The following is a 24,617-nucleotide window of genomic DNA, read 5'->3' on the forward strand; positions in this document are numbered from 1 at the left end:
TGTATAATAATCTCATTGTTAAGAGAAACTAAGCTATTTAATATTAGGCTACCTTCAACTTTCTTCAAATATCATTACCTCTTGAGCATTTTTCCATGTCTTCAGAAGACTGTAGCCAAGATGAAATCCTGGACTCATTACTCGAAAAAGAAAATGACAAATTACCTCCAGTAGATGTTGAATTTTGTTTGGTCAAGCTGCCTGCCTGTTCCAAAGAAGAACAAGTGAATTATTAACACACAATATTTTAATGTTGTGCACACTAATTCTGACAACCAACAGTTGAGGACCATGATTCATGGACAAGGATTGAAGGCATCAATTACATGGAGGGGAAAAAGTGTATGATCTAGACTAGGTGTATAGTCATTGAGCACAACACCACAATAACTAATGTAACTGCTGTCTGCAAGCAGTAGAAAAAGTCAAGGAACCATGAAAATTTACCAAAAACTAAATGTTGAGGGAGGGCAAAATTCTGCATAAATTAAGTGAACAGAGTCTTAAGCAGCGCCGAGGGAAATATAGGTTGGATATTAGGAAAAAGGGGTTTTTTTGAGTGATCAAGTATTGGAATTGTCTGCCCAGGGAGGTGGTGAAGTCACCATCCCTGGATATGCTTAAAAAAAGACTGGATGTGGCACTTGGTGCCGTGGTTTAGTTGAGGTGTTAGGGCTCAGTTGGACTCAATGATCTTGAAGGTCTCTTCCAACCTAGTGATTCTGTAAAACAATTAAAGTACCATATCTGAAGAGGACCAAATTCAGATATTCTGTTCCTCCTCCATGCTTTCCAAAGAAGCCCCAAAAGTAACTCTGATGTAACATGCACATTTGCTGAAGCTATTTTTCAGTGTAAATGCAAGATATCACTTACAATTTTGACACTAGATGTCATTTAAAATTTTATACAAGGTTGAATGACTTTGGCATGGATTTGGCTTGACAGGCCTTAATACAGGGATGGTCATACACCTTATCTGGGTAAAGACTTCCCTTTGACAACACCTCAGTAAACATTTTCACACTTAGTTCAATTTCAGCAGTGCCTATCATCAGATCCTTCAAGAGGTGATGGAAATTCTGCGTAAAGAGCTACATGAGCAGTAGAATTAAATAACTTCCAACAGGAAGAAATTTTTACCCAGTACTACTACCAGTTAATAGTAGCCTATAATGCTGTTTTCTTCTCTGATGTAACTACAAAAAATAGCCACTCAAATAACCAATTATTTGTACATCTCATTAAACCTTTCATTTTCAATAAAAACCAGGTCAGGAAGATGCACAAATCACATGCTTTTTCAACATCTTGTTAATAATCAGTTTTCAACTGTTTTATTTTAGTACCATTACACAGCCATTTTACTGGCTATGAGAAAAGCTGACTAAATTGTTTGGCTCTTCTCTGAAGCATACAATTTACCAACTTTTTTACCCCCTTCTCACCTTATATCAGAACTCCAGTAAGTGCTAATTTTAAATCTATTAATAAGAAAATTCATCTACATCTCAGTCGTCGCTTTCTTTATTGCCCTTTTAAAGCTTACAACATAACCGCCAACCTGAGTTTCAGAATAAAATAAAGTGCAACATCCATGTGATGTCATTTGGTATTGTGTCAGTGTGCAATAGCAGTAAGCATCAGTGAGCACTTGTTTTTAAATTAATACAGCTTAAGTGGCTTATTTCTACATAAAGCTGTACAAGCTTTAGTCATATATTTAGACAAACATATACACACACATATATATATCCAAATAATAATCTCAGTACCTTTAAAAGCACAAGTAAACTGAATTTAATAAAGGTCAATTATATTGGCATTTTGTGAACCAATTCCACATTTATCTCTTCAGAAATTGGCCTCACCTAACCACCTTTTCCAGAAGTCATACACATAAGTGACATGAGCATGAGGAAAGAAGGAAGTAGGGATTGCCAAGAAGCAGACAAGAGAGAGCTTGTGTAGCTCCAGTTTTCATGGTTTTGCCTTGGATCAGCACAGTTAAGCTTCAGAATCCAAGAATTCCATATAAACATGTGTAGATACCTACACCTGTCTCTCAACAACAATAAAAAAAAAATAAATGTGAAAACCAATCAGGTGTTGCTAAAAGCAAATAAAATGCAACTCAAAGTTCACTTGATATATATTTCTTAAAATAACCTAAGTGCTGGAGTGATATCAACTAATGCCAAGCTAAGGCTGGTGTGAATTGGCAGACTTCCATCTAGCTTGAGCACATCTAAGGTGATTAACTGCAGCTTAAGAACTATCCCCTTCTATTTTTCACATGAAAATAAGTAGGGCTTCTTTGCAGAGCAAATCTGGATTAATAGTCTGAATTAAAGTCTTTCATGCCAGAGAAGAAATGGTTAGTTTCCTGACAGTAAGCAGAGATTTTAGATATGCTGGGCCACACAGTGACCAGGGGTTTTTGGGGTTTTTAAGAAGGCACCAGCATAAATATACCATGGACTTATCAATGTTCCACTTCTGCCCTTGATATTGTCCCCCACTTCTATCCCCGCTGTCTTTCAGGAGAAAACAACTAGATGGCCACAGGAGATTTGCCATTCCCTTGCAGACACTGCCTGGGGAGATCAGGCTGTCAGGGCCACGGAGCTGCTGGCACACGAAATGCGTGCAGACACGTCTCTGCAGAACGGCCTTGTTACCGCAGGGTGAGTTATTGTTCCTTCAGCTGCCCGCTCACACAGATCTCCCTCTCGAGCAAAAAGCTCCTCAGACACATGTCTGTGTTTGCTAAAACTCATCCTCAGTTACAGGATAAAGTGATGAACTCTGGGTATTGGGGAACAAGCCTACTCAGAGCATGAAGTAATTACACCAGGGAAAAGAAAGCCTTGGGTAGAAGGAGAACAAAGAGGGCATTGCTGCTCAGGAATCATTCTGAAGCTGACAGAAACAGTTATTACATTTTAATTGTAGTAATGCAGAACAGGTGGTTTTGATTCTCAAAAGCAATCAGTGATTCTACATTGGAGAAGAGCTGCTTAGGGTGAAGGTCAGCCAATGTACAGACAGCTGAAGACACAGAGGCTGTGTTCAGGCACAGAACACACACCATCCTCCGTGAAATTGCAGAGAGGCCATTTATGGGGTTGGACCGAGTATCTGTCATGTCATTTGTGAAACTAATTCACAGACTTTACTAAAAGAAAAATATTCTGATGACTAGACCCATCCAGACCCCATATCCACCCACAGCACATTCCTTAGATTGATCTGAGTAATGATTCTCCCACAGTTAAAAATATAAATAGTGGTCCCAGTTGATGGCTTCTTGTACAATTCCTATATACTCCTTAGTTAAGTAGTCAGCTTCATTCATGTAAAAGGGGAGAGGGTTTATAAGATAAAGGATATACAGTAAAATGCTAAAGGGAAAACAATACCTAGCTGAGTAGTCTTCTGTGACTAATATTCACCAGCGCATATCAGACAAATACTGATATATGTCCCAAAAATTATGAGGATTCTAACTCAATATACAGAAATGCACTGTGAAAATACAATTTACTGGATTAAAATAGTGAAAAACTACTACAAAATTTAACAGCATCATAAAGGAAACTGCTTGGGTATAAATCGATAAATAATAAATTTTCCTCTTGACATTTTAGAGCATAACTGAAGTTCCACCACAAACTTCCATTATACTCTTTATTTAATGAACACAAATTAGACTAATTTAATTCCTTATGAAAGCTCATTATCTATAAATAAGAACTATTACCTTTCTACCTGGAGAAGAATCACAGAAACCAGGGACAGAGTCTGTAGTAGTAGACACAGGGAAGAAAATATTATTGGCGTCATGAGGAAACATGGAGATTTCGTTCTGACGGTACATTCTGTGATGGCGAAGTTTTGCTACCCATTCATCAAACAGCTCCTGAGACTTCACCTACAAAAAATTTCAGGGTTGATGACATTCACATTCAAAACAACTAACAAAGAAATGATGGTATTTTGTGCTCATTAGACAGCTAGCCTGGCTGACCTCTACTGGCAAAGGATCAGGGAAGCTTTTCTAAGGATATTCCTACCAAAATGCACACTGCTTAGGCATGACTGAAAATTTATCACAAGATAAAGTCAGGAAAAAAAGAAACTGCAGTTAGTAATTATACGTTCCAATGCAGAACACAATACTAGAGGCAACTTAGATTGAAAAAACCCTTAAAATTTGAATAAACCCCCTCACATTTAATTTGTAATTTCTTAATTGACATAGTTAAAGCTAGGTCAGTGTTTAACTAATTACAAATATAAATTTGATTTTGTTGATGTATCTTAAAACAATTTATTCTGCAAGTATAAATCCCCATACCTGACCATGGGAAACACTTCCTATAGATAAGACAAGGATGAAAATACTGAAAATAAAAGCACTTGTGCACAAAATGAAAAAAGCACTGCTAAACATGAGGCATATTCAAGGTTTCTGTTCAGAACAGGGTTAGTGATTCTGGGCCCTGAAACAGTACAGTAAGACCTCTCCAGTTATTAAGTGCAAGCTAATCTGATGAGACTAAGAAGTCATTAGTGTAACTGACAAACCTCTTACTATTAAAAAATAAAGTGCTCCAACCTGCTAATGGCAGCAGTTTGGGAGCAAGGTTATAACAATCTTGAAGACCTACCTTCAAGTGGTATATCTGCTCCTCTGTATCCAAATCTATACATTTTGTTGATTTCTTTACAGACATGACAGAAAGTCCAACATCAATACAGCCATGAAGTTTTCCTCTCTCTATCTGCAAAAAAGTAAGAAGTAAAAACACAATCACTCCAGATGAAGGAAAGAGAATAAAAACTACCTTCTGAAATCAGCATTTCTTCCTCTCTCAAGCTACTGTTCAGAACTGCTGAAAACTCTATTTCTTGTTGCCAACAGTAGGGAATTATTGTTATTTTGGATAAAAGAGTGGTGTTACTTTATAAAGGCCTTAAAGGGTTTCTGATCACTTACATCAGCTCGGCATTTAGAATACTTCAAAATCCCTCTGTCCAAAAAGAAGTATCTCTGTAAACAGAAATGCAGAGAATTAAAAACAAACAAAGTACATTAGAAAAGCCACAAACAGAAAAATAGCACAAACACATCTTCCCCCATTCAATTTCCTTGGAGAACACTTTCTCTGCTTTTATGTAACCTTTTTGTCACCAAGCCACACCAAGTAAGTCTCACTCAAGCTTTCAGATACACATTCCTTTCCTACCTTGTGCCAGCCTTTCAGAGGCCATTTCCTCTTTTTCAGCAAGCAGCCCTCCTGCTTCTGTGGCTCCTGGGTACAATTCATTGCTCCCCGGAGTCCTTCTACAATTTCCCAGCTGTCCTGCTTAAACAGAAAATCCAAATGTAGATCTTATTTCTTCCAAAGAACTGAATTGTTAAGAGAGATTCAAGAAGAAGAAGGCTATAAGAAAAAAAGACAAAACCCAATTGATGTTGAAATATAACCAAGGATCCATCTTTACACTTTATGTATCATCAGAGAGATAAGGGTCTCTTTAATTTTGATAGAAACAATACCACTAAATAAAACATAATTTTTACGACACCATCCTCTATTGAATATATGTGCTTGCCAGAATTTTATATCTATCTTCTCCTGCACATACACACACACAGTGCATAACCATAGCATAATCAGAATTTAGCAAAAAACCTCTGTCGTGAGAGACAGAAACAGCCAATGTTAAAAGGATAGGTTTTGCAGATTATGAAGCAAAAAAATAAGACACTGAAAATGAAGTCCTTTTTTCTATAAAACTCTTTTGTCCATACTCAGTAACACAAGGTTTTGTGTTGGTGCAAATTGCAACCTCCCTAAGGCAAAAATAATAAAATTAATTAAATCAAACTAAATGAAAAACAGATTAAAAAGCCAGGGAAGTAACTCAAGTACTATAAGGGATATGACATAAATGGAAACTACAAGAAAAACAGAGCTCACCCTTTATCAGGTAATACTAATTAAAAGTGAAATCTCTTTTTTTTTGCCACCAGGAACTCTTAAATGAGAGACCTTGCAGCAACAAAACAGAGACTAGTCTAAATCTCATAGTTTTTTTATAGTTTTTATTTATGGAACAACTACAAATAACAATGTAACATGAGTTTCAAGATTTCTGATCAGAGATCTCATGAATTATTTATTGCCAGGATTTGGCAGATGTAGAATTATAAATAACTGTCAGGAAATGGTATGTGCTAGTACCATCCCCTTACATTTGAAAAAGATAAGGCATACTTTAATACATAGAGTATAATAACAAAAAAGGACTAGTGTGAAGCACATTAGGGAAAAGAGAACTATTCCAGGTAGGTAAGTACTCGTGGTGCTCCCTGCAAGATATGTAGGGAAGTATTCCCAAAAAGAGCTTGACTGGCTCCAAAAAAAACATAAAAAGAAAAATGAAACAAAATTAAACAAAAAATCAGTAAGTGTGCTAGCTGTCCTCATTCATCTATTTTCAGAATCCTTAAAATTCATCTCTATAAACCCAGAAAAAAATTACATCAGGTAATACGCTCATTACTTGTGTAGTAAGGCACTACAAGCAAACCATATCTGAAAAGGCATCTATGAATTCCACACTCTTGGTAGTACTCCATTATTTCTCTGTTACTTTCCTTGTGCCTCATTTAACAGAACAAATGGGTAAGCTGCTCTGCTTTCCTGTTTTGAGTTTGGTCTCCCAACACTCAGCATGCAATAGGCCACAAGCAGTGGAAATGTGGCTGAGCAGCTCCTGTCAACCAACACCCTACAGACCATCCAATGAGGCTGGACTTCCACAAGTCAAAAGTGCAGTTGTCCTAACCCAAATTTTTATTGAGGGAACACATTTTGTCATATAATTCTAATTCAGAACTAACAGGAACAGCTGCAAGATTAAGAAAAATGCTGTGCTTATGGTTTTGTTTCTTTCTTCTTGAAAGTAGACAAGAAGAACTTAGAAGCTGCTTTGCCCAAATACCAAGCAAGCTATTTCCCTTGTCCTGACAAAATACATTAAACTGCAGTACCCAAACACGCAAGTTTTCCACTGAGAATTAACCTGGTAGTAGTGAACAGTAGATCCTTTTCAATATTCTCATGTTGGACCTAATGAAAGACTTTCTGCAGGTTTGGGATCAAGTTTTCACAGAGTTTGGTCATGCATAAACACAGCGTATCATTGAAAGAGTGTTCTGATTGCAGGAGACAGGCAGAAATTTGATCTCAGTCAAGAAAGATTTACAGTATCATAGATTATCTCGGGCTGGAAGGGACCTTACAGGATCATCTAGTTTGAACCCCTCTGCCATAAGCAGGGACAACTTCCACTAGACCAGATTGCTCAGAGCCCCATTCATCCTGGCACTGAACACTTTCAGGGCTGGGGCATCCACAAGTTCTCTGAGCAACCTGCTTCAGTGGTCTCATGACTTTCACAGTAAAAAATCTCCTAACAGCTGATCCAAATATGCCTTCTTTCAGTTTAAGACCATTTCCCCTGTCCTACCACTACATAAAAAATAATTCTCTGTCTTTTTTATACTCTCTGTTAAGTACTCAAAAAGGCTGCAGTGAGTAACCACAGAGCCTCATCTTTCTATACGGATAAGCTAAGAAGGAAAGGGACTCCTCAAGTGAGACAGACCCATGATACTGGATGTGTGAGGTGAAGAGAAAGGAATCAGCTGAGATATAGCTCAGCCAATGACACCATCTGGAATATACAATGTTAATAGTTTTGATCAAACTTTTAATACAGAATACAATGTTCCATTACAAATCCAGTTTTGCCTGGACCTCTCCTGCAGCACAGACCCGAGCTGTCTCTCGCATTCCTGCAGGAAATTCATATTTATCACAGTTCTTCAGGTCAGCAAGGTGCCCTAGAATGTGCCTTCTCAAATAAAAAGTGTGAAAATGGGAAGAAAAGCTGAAGTGGAAGCACAGCTTCCCCTCAAGTGGGCTTGGCAGCCTGCCAAATCTCAGGTAGAAGGCAAGTCTGCTATACTCATCTCTCTACCCTGGGAACCTCACATTTCAACTGTCAGCTGTACATAAAGGTAGCTTGGTTGAATTAGAAATGGATCCTTTTAAAAGCTCACAGAATTAAGAGTTTGGGGATGCTCTAGATACATGCAAGGTGCCATGATGCATTAGCACAATCTGGTCCTCTGCATTTTTCCAGAAGAATCCAACCTTTCCCACCTGATCAAACTTTCACATTTTTCAAAAACACTGCTGCTGTGACTGGTTTTGGATCCATTTGCTCCACCCAGACCCTACAGATCTTTACTAGGTTTTTTGTTTTGCGAAAGATTTGACACCTCACTGAATGATGAAAAAGCGTCAGCTGGCTATTCCTGGGAGCAGCTGCAGAACTGAAAGAAAACTGCTTACTCTCTAAAATGAAGGCAAATGAACCAGGCTGGTCAATTATCATCTTTACTCATCCCTCTGAAATAGCAGAGGAGCAAATTGGAGACAAAGGATTTCCTGAAAGCATTCAGATTATACTCCTTTTTGCTTATTCCTACTCCGCAATAGGGAACTGAGAGAGATGGCTCAAAACATGGCACTAACTTGCAAAAAAACAATGACACCCCCCCAAAAAAATACTCTAAAAAATTCCCAGATGAATGGCATTAACAATTCTAGCATAAGTCTGATGTCTAGATTGTTTGTGTTTTAAGATTATGATACTACAAAATATTTTGCATCATTATGGGCCAAACTCTACACAAAATGATCAACACTGCATTTGCTGTCTGGGAAGAAATTTCACTTGAGGCTAAGGGAGGACAAAAATTTTTGCTTTTCTCAGGTCCAGAGGTGCTCATTTCAGATCAGCACTCCTTGGCTCATACTTGGTCTATGGCTGAGGAAAAAAACCATGGAGCTTGGTCTTCAGGGATAAGTCCATTATTAGGTAAATGTATTCATTTTCTTGGTATGATATAATAAAAGCCTTCTCATTTTCTGCAATATTCTGCACCATACAGCTCTTTAAGGCAAATTATTTCAGGGGAAGTTATGAAGTAATGATTCTGAGTGGCTCTCAGACTGACGCCTGCGATTGCAGCTCCCTGAACAAAACAGATGACAGTGCCACATTTTCTTCCAGTGCAAAATGCAGTCAGTTGTACCAAATATTTAAAACTGCCAAAAATAGAAACCTGCTTTGTGGAGGATAAGGGTTGGCATCAGCTGCAACTAAGGCATTTGTTATGGTTCATAAAATTGGCAGAAATTATTTAATTTTCTTTTATGGAACATGAGTTTTTTTTTTTTTTTTAATGGTTCTCCTGTCACAAAGCTTTTCCCTGGTGGATCTATTTTAAAAGTTAGTTAACATATTGGATTTAAAAATAACTAGCACAACATACCTTCTTTTGATCACAGGTCAATTTAAATTTAAGGAAAGTCAATGCAGGTTTTGTTTCCTCACAAAACTCAATTTGAGTTGCGTCTCTGTGGCAGAGATCCCTTTCCATAACTGAAGGAGAGGGGAAGAGAAAAAAAAAAAGAGCTGGGAAGTGGCAGTAGCCTTCAACTTCTCATGGGGCTTCAAAATGAAGGTGAATTTAGCAAAAGAGGATTAATTGTCAACTTGTTCAGCTCACAGAGCAAATGTACTACATGGGGCAGGAAACAGGCACCACATGCAGCAAAGGAAGGAGTGGATCCCTCACAGTCCTGCAGCCCTGCTTAAGTCAACTCCTTGCTAGCACAGTGGCTCGTTTTCTGCATCACAGGAGTCATGCTCCACATAAACAGCCCTCCAACATGTAACTGAACTTCAGCAGGCACAGCAGCCTGGCACTACTGTGCTTCCCTATCCCAGCCTCAGGTCACTCACTTGGTGCTGGCATACACCAGCAATAAAGCCTGCGTCTAGGAAATCAGGAGACTTGGAATTTAGATCCTGCTACTTTTAGGGCAAACTTCACCCTGCTTCAAACTCTTCTTCCCTCTACAATTTTCAGATCTTCTTTCTACTTAATCAGATTCAAAGAAGTACTGGATCACAGCAGCAGCACAGAGAAAAGCACCAGTTGGGAAGATCTGTCACTAACCCACAAGCATGAGAGATGCAAGTGTTTGAAGGAGGAATAAGCCTTCACGGAGCTGGAATATGAAGAAAAGAACACAAAAATCATAGCATGTCACTCCCTAACTTGCACAGTGCCTGGCAACTTCATTTAAACTTTCAGGATACTATCAATAAAAAAGTATCAGTAGAACCCTTATATTCCACTATCCTATCAAGATTTCGAAACAAACACCAAAACAAATCCAAACAAATAAACAAAAGCTCCTGAAGGTTATTTTACATGTGGTCCTTTTCTGAGTAGGGGATTTTTAACAGTTTCACACAACTTTAGATAGCTGCTGTTTTCTTAATGGAACACCAAAAGTATTTAAACTAATATACAGATGGAAAGGGCAAATAAATGGCATAAGTATGGTTCCTAATACTGGCTGTATTAAAAACCAGTGGATTTAGTCATACTCATGTAAATCTTATTATTTAAATAACACATTATAACACCTGACAGACACAAACTGTTGAACAGACAATACCAAATATTTTAAATTCTGCTTTCCAAAGGTAATCTCATATGGAGGATATAAAAGATAATATTGCAGGAAAACAAAAAAGAAGTCGTAAGAGCAAGGATTTTATTGTTCAGTGTACTAGAAATGCACAGCACTTTAAAAAATGGTAAATTGTTCAAACATTTGTCTGCTTTGCCAACTGTATGAACAGGGCCAGAAGTCCTAGAAGAGCAGGTGCTGTTTCAAAACACAGATGAGGACTCCAAAGGTTTTGAGGGATCAGGATGCTCAATTCCAATTAAAATCTCTGCCTCAGGCAGCTTCAAGAGCTCCACTAAGCCAGCACTTGTACAGATAAAAGTTTATCTTGAGCACTTTGCTCATGACTTTGCAAACATGGATTGAGCACATTAAAGTTTAATTCTCAGTGCAGCTGCAGGTCAGCATTTCTTGCCCACAAACAAAGCTGTCTTCAGCAGCCTCACCTGTCAGGTGCAAACACTTGTAGACACATCTTTTGAAACTGAGAGGTTTAAAGATTAGCATCATCTCCGCAGAAAACAAAGCAGCATTTACATTTGGCCCACAGATGCATCGTGTTAAATGAATACTCATTTTGCTATCTACAGTTCTACAGCAACAACCAGCACACATGGGCATTCAAAGAAGCCCTGTGTCAGGTTCATAAAAAATGAATTATCTTTCACACATTCATGCACACCTTTCCTTGGAAACTTGAAATAAACAGAGCAGTTACACAATATTCTGCCGCAAAAGAAAAGAATATTCTGCCTAACAGAAAAGATTTGGTATCTCAGGATCAAACCACCAAGACCAAGTTGCTGCAGCAGCTCCATTTCACCATAAAGACACCATACATACAATAAGATAGAAATCAAAATTCACTGTAAGCATTTCAGCTTTACACATGCCTGCTATTCAGTAATATGCGTTCACTGCATTTTGCACAGGATGCTGCTACCAACAAAACAAAAAACCCAACAAACAAACAAACAAACAAGAGAAGAGCAAAGAAGTGATGAAATAAAACAAGCAAGCAACAAGAAAACAAGGTTTAAGAGATTTGCATATATCCAAGGAAAAAAGTAGCAGCCAATCTTAGCAATGCTTTCATCTTGGTGAAAAAAGTACCTGTCGACTTCCCTGCTTGGAGGAGCAGCTGCTAGTACTTCTTGAAGGAGACAACATTTTCTGGGATGCACCAAAGTTTTTTTCTTCACTCATGATCCAATGCTATTTGTTTCACATAAGTTCACTTAGAACACCATTAAAAGGTAATTAGGAAAATGTGTTGGAAGACTCCTCAGAGAAACCCTGAGCTCATCCTTTATCCAAATGCAGTCCAGTGGCATGATCTGTATTCCATGGAAACTCCTAAAAGGGAAAAGAAAAAAAACAACAAACCCAAGTTATCAGACACTGTCTCTTGCTGTCATATTCTAGCATTAATCATAATAAACCCTTTAGTAACACAAGCTGAGCACATTACTATATTTCATAAGAAATAAATTGAACAATCATTTTAAGATATATTTGGAAGTCTCAAAAAGGAATGACATGAATTTTGAATACTAAAAAACATTTTAATTGTTGCTGTTTATTCAGAGGACAAAGTACAGCATCAAGCAGATTTTTACAGATTTATATTAATGTAAAAAAATAATAAAAACACACAAAGTAAGTAATAAGTATGTACACGAAATGGCCAAAAATAGATCCAAAGTGAGAAGCAAATATCCAATAAAATGTCACCAAAAATCATGATGCAATCAAATAAATGCCTCTTTTTCTCTGTTCCTTGATAATTTAAACAACTAAGCACAGCTTCATGCTATAAGAGAAAAAACCCAACCTCTGCATAAAAGAGTAATATCTAAAAGTAGTGAGCATGAAAACTTAGCTGCATAGAGCTGTGCACAACCACTTTTACGTGGTGTCAGAAAGCTCTGTCTGCTGTCACATCAGTTGTCTCAGTGAATGACTGGAAGAATAATTAACAGTCTGTTTAATAACAGTGCTCCTTGCAGCACATGCAAATAAAAGCCACGCCAGGAACTCCCAGTAACGGAGTTCCAGCATGGGTAAAAGTTGTCATGGTAACTGCATACTTTTTTAAAAACAAAACAAAACAACAAATAGAGGACATTACAAAAAGGTGATGCTTCCCAAAACTTGAGGTGGCTGTAAAAAATTGTGTATCACTTTGAATTTTATTGCCTCGGGCAAAGAATTCACAGTTAGGCAGAGTCCAAGAACAACCACTGAGAAAGGTAAGGAAGTTTCCACAGAGAAAAGAGAGATTTCATTGCCAAAACAGGGAGGCACTACTTCACAATTGCCTTGCTTGCACTGTCACAACACAGTCCTGAGCTGGGATCACTGATTATTGAAGTTTGCCATTCATTTTTTTCTTGAAGAGGTTTAAATTTTATTCTGAGAGAAGCAGTAATTTCAGATCCCTAGTAAAACATTTTGTGCATTTTAAGAATTCATTTTCCTTAAAAAAACAAAACATCAAAAACCACAAATAAGAAAAGCCAATCATAACACAAAATTAAAACCAGGTGCTATATTTAAACCTCTCTCCCTGCAGCTGTGGTCCAAAGCATCCAGCTTCTGAACAGAAACCTTTCCCAATCTGCAGTGCTTTCTGGAAATACAACTTGCTGTAACATTTCAATCAACATGCCCTCTTTTCACCTGAAACACAATCTCTCTTCGTGGCATTTACTTTACCTAGTTAGAAATACTCTGTTACCTCCAGAACAAATCTGTGATACAGCTCCAACCTCCACAAGTGAGGTGAGAAATGAACTCTCCTGGGGTTCTTCCAGGAGTGAAGGTGAGTCAGCTTGGTAAATAATATTCCAGGAAGCATCAGAGAGCTACCAAGGCAGTGAGCACAATGAAGGCAAAAAAAACCCCCCAGGACAGCAATGTGACAGCAAGGTCTATGTGATTTGGGCCCAACAAATGGATTTGAGACTGAAGTTATGACTGAGATTAGGTGTAGTGCATTTTGGGGCAGGTATGGTCACTTTTTATCTGGAAGACAAATTTGTGTGGCATGTCATTAAGAAATAACACTTAACAGGTTTAGATTTGATTTTTTTTTTTATTTATTTCTTTAAAACTTAGAAGTAGCTCAGGTTTTAAACTATGGAATAAATATTAAGGATAACTTTCTTCCTTACTTTCAAGCTCCATTTAGCAAAAAGAGTTTAATGGTAACTGAATGGTATTAAGTTGGTAACATGGTATTAACAACATGGTAACATCTGTATCAACAAGCAGGGGTCAAACGCTCTCAACAGGAACAGAAACACTTTTCCTGCCAACTCATTGTTCAAACACCCCCTTGAAACCACGCAGCAAGCGCTTTGCTTCTGGAACACGCTTTGCCCAGATAAATCCCTGTTCCCTTCACTGCTCTTGTTCAGAATGGGCACCTTCAGCTTTCTCTGGCGACTATCTGGCATCTTGGCTGAGTTTATGGCATGAAACAGGCTCTAATTTGCAGCAAAAAGCACAGTGTATATCTCCAGGAAACACTAAATTTATGATATACAATGTCCTTTGCCTGTTTGAACACACAGCATAATAGTTCTGATGTCATAGAAGTGTCAAGAAATTCAAGAAACCCTAGAGGTCTCTTGGACTTCAACACAGAGAGAAGGCATATAATTGTAGGAATATTTCTATCATGTTTCTGGTGTGGAGTCTAAATGAACTTAAGGTTTGGCTACACTAATGTTTTAGGACAGAGCAGTGTCCTGAAACATCCTCCCTCTGCAAATCTCCTTTAAAACAAGGTTTGCACTGCAGGGCAGTCTTGGAGCATGGACACCGAATCCCTTTTGGATTAAATATGCTCCAGGACTGCATCCAGAGCTCAAAGCATTGAGTCCACAACACCAGGTTAGAGCTAGTCCTGATGAGTCTTGGGCAGGGGCTGATGTTAGGTCTTCTAAGTGACTGACTACAAGGATCCAGTTTTACTGCACTGCTCCACTTGCTACCATTGACGTCAGACAGACAGACTTATGCCACCTAAGAAAGCACTTAAGATCTCCTAGGGCAATGTCATTTGTCCTTCTGGAATCAAAAAGAGTGAGATGGGCACGTTTCCAGAACTCAAATGAGCTGAAGATGAGTCACTACCTAACAAGAGGTGCTTGAACAAGGAGCAGGAGACAGGTGAGGTAAATCCAGCAGAGCACACCTGAAGTATTTTGTCAGTCTACTTCTAAAGTTGGGCTTGTGAATTTTCCTTTATTCCTTCAAATGAATTACTGCATGGGCTGGACTTTTCTTACCAGCCCTGAAGAATTCAGGAGTGAAAATTGTGTCCTCTCTCCAAAGTGCTTTATTCTATTAGTGTTTCCTAGTAATTTAACTTATTACCTTAAGACTTCCAGATTTGAGCATGAAAAAGTGTATTGGAATAAAAATAATGGCCCCAGCTCCTCCATAAAAACAGTTACATATTCTAGCAACAATTTTGTGCCTCTTTTTTAAAATTCTCTTCAAGTTTAGAAGAGAAAAAAGAAAACTGTGGCTGCCCTTCAACAGTAACTCACTTATTCTTCCAGGAAGGTGAGAAAACACTGATCCTTCATCCTAGCTTGACTCGCTTTCAGCAGTAGTGCCTAGGTTCTCTAGGGGAAATAATATTTTGCATTACCTGTGGAAATTAAGGCCACCAGGTGTAAGAGCAATTACAACTTTAAAGCAAGCATAAAAAGCAGTGTTATGCTAATGAAGTGAAGATTGCAACAAAAATTGATTTTTTAGGTCATCATAATCCAATTGCTTCAGATTCATTAAAATTTGCTCTTTTCCACACCACAGGATGGCCCCAGAATTGTATTTGTTCCCACATTTCTCTGGAGCACACAGGGCCACTTACTTTGGTCTACTCCAAAAAGACATCTTAAAGGTGTGAGGCTGAGGCAAATCCAAATAAATTTAGGACAGTAATTTTCATGAGTGCTAAGTATTGGCCTAATTCTTTTCTATAAAGTCAACAGCTGCAAAAGTAGGCCAAGAGTACCTCTGCAAATGACCTCACCAGGTGCATTTTGAAGAATTAAGAATACATGAGCATCAAATATTAGTTAGAGCTGCTACACCATAAGATGATAAACAGCACTTATCTCTACTTATCACCTGCTACTAAGAGCCTTATCATTCTACATCAATTACAGCTAATGTAAACATATGATAATATGTAAAACAGGAATACAATTCTTTTTTAAAAAAAAGTACCATCCCAGGTTGTCCTCAAACCTTTAAAATCACACAGGTTCAAAGCAGCCTTGCAGTACCACTCACAACTCTGAAAACAATAAGCTTACAGCAAAATCATAGATTTTGAAGTGAACTTCAGGAAAAAATTATGTATAACTGCAATAAAAAAAAAAAATCAACATTATGCAATTATTTTTGCCATGGTTCTGGAGGAAAAATAAAGCCTTAACAGCTGCTTCAAAGCTGATTCAGCATTGAAGGAACACTAGAGACTTTGAGAAGCAAAACTGGAAGTGTACATCTCATTCTGTAGTCAATTAAGGTTTTTTGGATAGAAGAATAGAAACAACATAAAGCCTGATGAGAGTCAGGTGGACACAGCAAACATGGAACTGAGCAATCCAAAGCAGAGATGCAAGCAACACTGAGTGACTTTCACAGAATTAAAACAGACTTTGTGCTGAAACCTTTGCTCTGCACCTATTATTAAATTACATTCACTCCTGTCTGCCTGGATAAACAAAGCAATAGTCTTTTCCTAGTATTGCTTTCATGTCTCTCTCTGTTATAGTTCAATTTGCCACTTTAATCTATCCCAGTGTCTCATCTGGCTCAAAATAGGGAAGAATTATTTATAGGCTACAGATACACCATGTATAACTATTGGAGAAGCCTTTTCAAGGCAGGTATTTGCTGCTCCTCAATTACTCTAAAATGCACACTACTGAAGGTCAAAGCCCATAAATCCTGTTCTGTTACTAGCTATTCTCTTTACTAAAGAAAATTTTCAGAAACAAATATAAAGCAGCTTAAAACAACTCTTACTGATAGGTTATTAAACCTACCTTTGAAAGCAAAAGTTCAAACAGCTTAGGGAGACCAACAATAACAGGAAGCATTTCAGATCTGCCTGCTGTCAGATAGGTGCTCACCCGAATCACAACTTCTCTCGAGCAGATGTTTTCATCAGACATGAAAAAATACTACTCTGAAGTAGTCTGTGATGTAAAGGAACAGTTCCATCTAGCTTGTCTCCTTAAGGAGGCTTTTGTAGTAATTTAATTGCTATGTCAGTGACCCAAATGAGGAAAATTTAGTTCAAAGAAAACTCTCCTAACTGTCTAATCAAGAGAGACAGACAGAGAGGGAAAGGGGAAAAGCCAGACAAACAATCGTAGTGCATTTAACTAGAGATTGCTTATCATGTATAATGTTCAACATCTGATGAAAGGAAATCCTCTGTGTTCTAGTGCACAGAAAGCAATGAAACTCCAAAACCATGAAAACAAGCCACAAAACAAAACTCCAGAAACAATCCGGTAGAATACATCCCAAGAAAGACACCAAACAACATGCTTCGATGTCAAGTCTAGTTAGACTTTCCTGAAGCAAAGCAAATATTTTGCTGCTTCACTAAACCTTGGGGCAGATAATTCAATCCTTACATTATAAAAATACTATATAAATTTAGAAATAGGTCATTCAGCTTCCTGAAATATGAGTACATATAAAAATACCACCTTTTCCTCACATCTGCCACAGCAACTGACTATTATACTGCACATGACATGATTCATTTTAAATGCATATTCTTGACACTATTTCCATCCCCCCAGGAGTTCTCTGATAGATTGCACTTACTTGTAGCAAAAACCCAAGCTTACTAGGTATATAAACTAGATAGCATGTTAAAAGACATGTTAAAAGTCTTGGTGACGAGTGATACAGAAAATACACACCGTAATGACAGTATTTCTACAGCAATTAGTCAGCTGTCATACTACCTTCTCCACCCAGCTTTCAATCAGAGTGGAGAATCATAACTAACAGGTCTAACCTAGCTCACAGTCAGGTCCTAAATGATTAATATTCTTCTCTCCCTGCCCCCTTCAGAAAGGGGCTTGTCTGGCAGCTCAAGGCTCACTAGCACGACTGATGGGGCTGCACACGACCCTTCCAGCTCTGGGCACGGCTGAACACTTGACCAGTAAGCCAAAAGCTGAGGGAACACAAGAAACAATTTGTGACCCAGTGAAAGAGGGGTCCACAGTCTCCCTAGCAAGAGGGTGGAGCAGAAAACAACAGCCCTTGAGCTGTAACCAAACCTTGGGCAGGGAGCAGGCACACTGCACACAGCAGTGCTAATGAGGTAGACAGTCAAAGACTGCTCAAATAACAAACCAGGAGCAGGTCTGTTTGCACTGAACTGCTGCTCAGCTAGAGAAAACCTTACAAAAGATGATCAGGCAACAGAAGAGAGAGACAAGCTTATTATAATTTTCAGCAAGGAAAATAACAGGCACACGGTATCACTTTACTGTCTGCACTAAAAACCTTGGAAAGGCCCAGCTCTTAGTGATAACATCCCTAAGTGGGAAACATTTGGCAGGAGCTTGGTTGTCTTTCATTTTTCTACTCTTAAAGCTTTGCTTTGTTCATTAAAACAAAGATATTTCACATAAGCCCTGAGGCTTATTCCTTTTCAAAACTGCAGTCACTATTGCTAAAGTGTTACTGAAATATACAGTTTTTTGTCCCGGATTCAGTTTTGATAAGCACAATGTTAGCTCTGGAAATATCTGTCAGTCTGCCAGCGTGTAGTAAAATTCAAGATCTTAAGACAGAACTGCCTGCATATCAAGAAAGACATCACTTTTCTGTCAAATCACTGAAGGTATCAGTATAACTTGGAATTAGACTGGCTCTTTGTGACCAGTCACATAATGATGCTGTGAGATGCACAAACCTATGAAGGCAAACAAAATATTTTATTAAACCAGCTGACATAATTGGTTTAACTATGGAGAAAGAAACTCAAACCCAGCCACCTCTGGTTTCAAGTAGAACAGCAAACAGAAATACTGGAAGAATTTTAGTGGCCCAGGAATGATGCTCACCATAGCTGAAGGAAAATATGAGAATGCTGTGACCAGCAAACACAGCACATATTCTTTATCTCATGCAGGAAAGGTAGACATGTTCATTAAAGAGAGGCAGGATTCAAGAAACCTGCTTTGTCCTCTTTAATGTGCTATTTTACCTTTCACACTTTGGCATCATCTACTTTCTTTAAAAAAAACCAAACATGAAAAACAACAAACAAAAAACCACCAAACAAGCCAAACAAAAATTTTGATCCCCCTCTCAGAAATCTGTTTTAGCATGATACATTGGAATTGTTGTTTGTCCTGTGTATCACTAATTCCTAAAAGAAAAAAGGTACAAAGGTAACAGCACTTCCCTTTGAGAATGTTCAGTATTTTTCCTTTGTAAGTAGGCCTATTAGCTCAAAATTTAAATCTTACTAACTTCAATAATTGTGGTAACATGATTCAATTCTTCTTAGGATGCATAGAAATTCATTTACACATTTTTATAAAGTGCAATGATGATGAGCTATAAAAATGTAGCATTTCTTGATCAACTTAATGTATCTTTAGAGGCTTCTGTCTCTAATTCCACTCCAGGACATCTTTTTTCAGAATACTTTACAATACTAGTACTTACATATGTAGCACTACAGCTTTCTTTTAAATATTCTGTAGATCTTTTTTTTTCAGAAGGTTTTTCATATTAAGAGAGCTTGAAACCACAAAAGAGGTGTGTGGTGTTCTGAACAAGGGCAGGGAGTTGTTAGCAGATCAGTGTTAACTCTTTCTAACACCACCTTAGGTTCAAGGCCACAAATTTCTTAACACCCTGTTTCTAAACACACAATGTGCAAACAAAAATCAGCAATTTAGAAATGCATTGTAGGAAATAACATATAAAGCATCCTGAGGACAATTGTACTACAAGTGCTAATTAATTTTATTATTATTGACAAAAGGTAGGAGTTAGCCAATTCCAAGTTTTCAATAAAAAAAAACCAAAACATCAAACAAAAAGCCAGCAAGAAGAAAAAAAAGTATAGAGAGAACCAAAGAATTATCAAATGGCTTAGCTGCTTGGGCTTGAAGGACCTTAAAGATCACCCAGTTCCAACCCCCCTGCCATGGGCAGGGACATCTTCCACTAGACCAGGTTGCTCAGAGCCCCATCCAACCTGGCACTGAACACTGCTGGGGTTGGAACATACACAGTTTCTCAGGGCAACCTGAGTCAGTGCCTCACCACCCTCAAAGTAAAGAATTTCTTCTTAATATCTAATCTAAATCTCTCACAGCAATGTGTTCATTTTAAATACAAATTAAAACTATTAAAGCTTTAGCAGGAGCTCCTCCAGGACAGCCAGGAGGATGCCTGCAGCTGTCCTTTTGCCTGGAAACACACATCACCCACGTACATGTAGGCAGGTGACAGGAACCATGAGTCACAGATGCCATGAACCACACTCTTGGAAGATTCTGCACCACATCTGGTCTTAAATCCATTCATATTTATGTTTGTAATGAACACCTTGACAATGGGAACCAGGAAAGCGGTTCCATGGATCAAGTTTTCTGCAACATTATCTTCATGGCATAGGGAAAAGATGAACTAAAAGAGGCCTAGAAGCAGAGAGATGTGAGATGTGTGAATCCAGATTATAAATCTGAATGACAACATGCAATGGTTTACCTAATTAATAAGAAACAGGAAATTATCAATCACAACAGCTGGGTCAGACAAAAAGACAGGCCACAAAAAAGTAAGGGTCTCTGGTTAACAGGGCAGCTCTTGAACAGGAAAGAACTGTAAAGGGGATCCTCTTCCCACCTCAAATGATACAATTCCACCACCATGTCCTCAAGTTCTGAAATTCTGGAGAGGAAGACAAATCCAACTAGGGTTACAACTTGGACACAGCGCTGGTAAGCACGAAGCTGCAGAAGTTGCAAACCTCTATTTGGGAAGATCAGAAGGTCCATCTCAGAGTGAGTGACTTCATGTCAGATCTTGCCCTGCCTCTGCCTAGCTACAAACACACAAAATCTAAAAGCCAGTTCAGAGATTAGCCAAAAAAGGAAAACTGTGAAAAATGTAACTATTACATATAGCCAGAACAAGGAAGACCCAAAGAGTTTTAATGCAGTAAGTTTTATACAAGTCTAGTACAATATGACATCCCAAGGTAAAAATCTGGCCTGCCTCCAGCAATAGAGCTCAGAGTTAATACAAAGCTGCTGAAAACTTTTATGGGTCTCAATAGCAGTTCAATGCCTCCATTGATGGGTCAGAGCTCAAATCCATATTAATTTTCAAATCTGCCAAAGTAATTAAAGAAATTCTTGCTCCTAAGCAATTTGTTACTGTCCTTTCCTGAAGATCAGTAGTTTTCCCTGCCAATAAATAAATAAACTTAAAATAATAATAAATCACAGGAGCCCTCTCTGATCCACTTCAGTAGAGCATGATTTTTGTCACAGCAAGTAGTTCACACACTGCTTAGGGATGGTCATCACCAGCTGGTGGCCAAGAAAGTGGAAGCAGTGTTATTTTCAATTGATCCAGACAGTTCTGAACAAGATACTCTGTCCCTAATTTTACATTTAGATTCAGGTTGGCACAAGCTAGCAGCTATCTATTTGAATTTAATTAAAAACAAATGAAATGGCCCATGATTAAAAAAAGCTTTAGCTATGCTCTCATTCGCAAGTATTTTTAGAGTTTAGAAGATGGAAGGTTTTAATTAGGATGCCTCAGCAATATGAGAGAATGAATAATTTACACAGAACTTGATTTGAGCTTGGTGAAAGGGTGGTACAACTAAAGAATCCATATTTTTGATTTCTAAGTAGTATGCATTTTTTAGTTCAGCTCCAGTCACTGCAAGCAGGCCATAGAGATGGCAGGCAACAACATGAAGAGTTTTATAATGTGTACAAACCAACATTTTGGTTGCTTCATAGCATTCTTGAGGTTGGTTATACTTATTTGAACAGCAACTAACAAGCTGGGTTTTAATTACAGGCTATAAAACAGCAATAAACAGAAGCTTTCACAAGTGATGTAGATTCCCCTTAAACATCTTAATATTAAAAGAGTTCCACCAGTCTTTGCATTCTCTCTCTCTCTCTCTCTCTCCTCTCCTTCCAATCCTTCATCAGTTTTGTGTTAGTTTTTAAACTGCTGGCATATGGCATTGGCTTTGCTAGACCATCAGGAATTTTGACACAGAAATAAATCAAACCTGTGGTTAATTATGGTTAGTGCATACAGTGAATTCTGACAATACTTAACAAGCCTTATTTCATGTAACTCTCTTGATGAATTCTGAAAAGGAAAGCAGAACACAGCAATGTCTTAGAAGACGACACTAAAAAGTTTGGTTTTTTTAAATTAAATGTCTAAAATGACTAAAACAACAACATATGAAGTTGAAGGAATAATACTGAAAGCTATTTTCTTAGCAGATGGCACTCACACCTACTTCACCCATGCTGACCTACATTTGTTTTTCTTAACTTTTACTAATATTAATCTTTCATTGAATGTGGTTTTTTTACAGTTTTGTCACCAAGTGACACTTACAGCATAAAAGGTTTGAGAAACTTATTCAAGAGCATATTTCTAACATTATAAAATACAGAATGCAAAAAAGAGGAAACCACTTTTACAAAGTTCAGGATATAAAATTACACTTGTGACATAAAATTGTCTTCTCAAAGGCTGTTCAACATTGAAACTCTATGCACAAAGTTTTCACCCAGCCTTGACCAGAAAATATGACATTTGCAGACTTTAAAGCATTGTCACAATTCACACTGTCTTGTAGAAAAAAATACACCTGTGCAATACAGGCAGTTAAAACAGAACCATTGAACGGATTTTCATTATTTTGTTCCATGCATTTAATTGGGAAAAGGTAGAAAAATTAAATGTATGTAGAAAATGAGGAGATGGAGGAAAAAATGTGAAAAAAATTACAGTGAATTTAAGTAAATTTAAGTAAAAAACCCATAAGATTTCCATATAAAGATGTACCAAATTATTTCTCCTAATATGTTATACTGTTTTTCCAATATATGCCATGTTTTGTATGCCATGTTTTTGAGATCAAATCATAAAATACGTCAAAAAATCCAAAAATCTTTAGTGTTGTTGCATCAAAATAACAAGGATTTACGTGGAACATCACATTTAAAAATAAATCTAGAAATGACCAATGGCAGTTGGAAGGATAACATTTGGAGAAGTTACATTATCAGTGTTTGAATTTGACAGTCTTCTCTTCTGTACTCAAAAAAGAAGAAAATCAGTCCACTGTCTGTTCTAGCTGCAAACAAATAACGTGGCTGTGGGAGCTGGCAGTGCCCCAGCTTATATCCAGACTCTCCTCAAACCTGTTGACTCACCTGACTTCTTGCCAGCCCCACCAAACCCCTCATTATAATGATTTTCCAGAGTAGGATACTCACACTAACTGTGAGAATAATAAAAGAGGTGTTGTTGAAACTCTTCCCATGTGGTTCTCAGGGTGAGAGAAAATTTCTTCTCTAGACTGATTTTACAGTATCAGTTAGGCAGATCACAGTGAGGATGATCACAGTGAGGATGATCACTGCTTCAAGTCAGTACTAAATGATAAAACACAGTGACAAAACAATCAGGATCTCCTGCCACACTCCACCATCACTTGCATCACAAGAGATGATTTTGGGAACAGACTGTTAATCATGCTGAATGGGTATCACACTTTTTAAAGGTGGAAGAAAATACAGTACAGCAGAAAACATTTCATGGGGACGTGGTGCTGTATTCTAACTGGTCATTTCAGCCAATTGGATTAAAATACTGCTACAGCCAAATGACAGATCCTTTTTGAAGTGCATACATAAAGATGCAAATAATTTATATTTGTGTCAAGTAGAAAAAGTTATTGAATTACTTGGAGAAAAAGACTCTGATCCCTCTCCTTATGTTTTTCTCCTTTCAGCACATTAGGTTTTTGGAAAAGGATTTTGAAAATGGGACAAATGGTAGTCACATGCCAGGCTGTGAACAGCATGCAGTGAAAGCTGATTGCATCCTGGTGCCTCCTAAAACAGCCACCCTAAGCTGAAGTTCATTTCTGCAGTAAAAGCTTTCGCACCTCACATTTTTCTTTCATATAAATGAAAGAAATCCCCAGAAATAAATTCTGATCTATTACCAATCTATTGAAAATTTCAGTATTATTCCCAAAACTGGAATATAAATTTGCTTCTACTCCCCATGGCATTCAGCAACTAATTTTGAAAAGACTGTCATTTGTTCTTACAGATTGTCCATACAAATCCAGCATACAGTGCTTTAAAATAATTAAAGCTTCCAATTAATGCTGCTGCCTTCCGCAGAGGAATCTGACTTTATACTCATTTTGCCCGGGGACTTGGCTAATTGCTCAGAGTTCACATCTTTTACCAGGCTGAACAGCTCAGTTTCTCTCTGTCTTCTTTGCCCCATTCTCCATGCCTGGGATACTTTTCTGGAGCTAGGTGAGGACATGGAAAAAGCATTAGGCACTTGGAAGTTAAAACCAGCAGCTTAACCACCTTACACAGTAAATCTAAGAAGCTTAAACTCACCAACAAGTGCATGAATTGTCAAGTTGGATGTTATGCATTAAGCATGAGAAAGCAAATACATGTGACAAATGCATTACTTTCCCTGTGAACATAACGATTCTCAGCTAATGTATCCAAATTAAGTCCCACATTAGTTATGTCTGAGGAAAGCAGCGTGACAATTAACATTTTGTACATAAACAACCACCGTTTTTCAGATTCAGACCCACTTCCAGGGATGCTGCAGACCTGACTTTTCTTCAGCTGAGCAAGCAGAGAGACA

At 37.9% G+C, this 24,617-nt stretch overlaps 1 protein-coding gene across 5 annotated transcripts in view; it reads right to left on the bottom strand.

Annotated features, from left to right (window-relative positions):
• The window catches only part of OSBPL3 (oxysterol binding protein like 3), an 85,093-nt gene that overhangs the window by 33,502 nt on the left and 26,974 nt on the right, over positions 1-24,617 (bottom strand). For 3 of the 5 annotated variants that reach the window (XM_015619043.2, XM_015619045.2, XM_015619042.2), the window contains 6 exons: positions 11,748-11,990; positions 5,253-5,372; positions 5,003-5,056; positions 4,674-4,787; positions 3,764-3,934; positions 79-205 (listed from right to left, as the gene is read on the bottom strand). In XM_015619043.2, coding sequence (XP_015474529.1) covers positions 79-205; positions 3,764-3,934; positions 4,674-4,787; positions 5,003-5,056; positions 5,253-5,372; positions 11,748-11,840 — 679 coding nt within the window. In that variant the 5' untranslated portion in view covers positions 11,841-11,990. The remainder of the gene's footprint in view (positions 1-78; positions 206-3,763; positions 3,935-4,673; positions 4,788-5,002; positions 5,057-5,252; positions 5,373-11,747; positions 11,991-24,617) is intronic. The other 2 variants (XM_015619046.2, XM_015619044.2) reach the window with 1 other exon arrangement.

Source organism: Parus major, chromosome 2, assembly GCF_001522545.3.
Source record: "Parus major isolate Abel chromosome 2, Parus_major1.1, whole genome shotgun sequence".
NCBI classification, from domain to species: Eukaryota; Metazoa; Chordata; class Aves; order Passeriformes; family Paridae; genus Parus; species Parus major.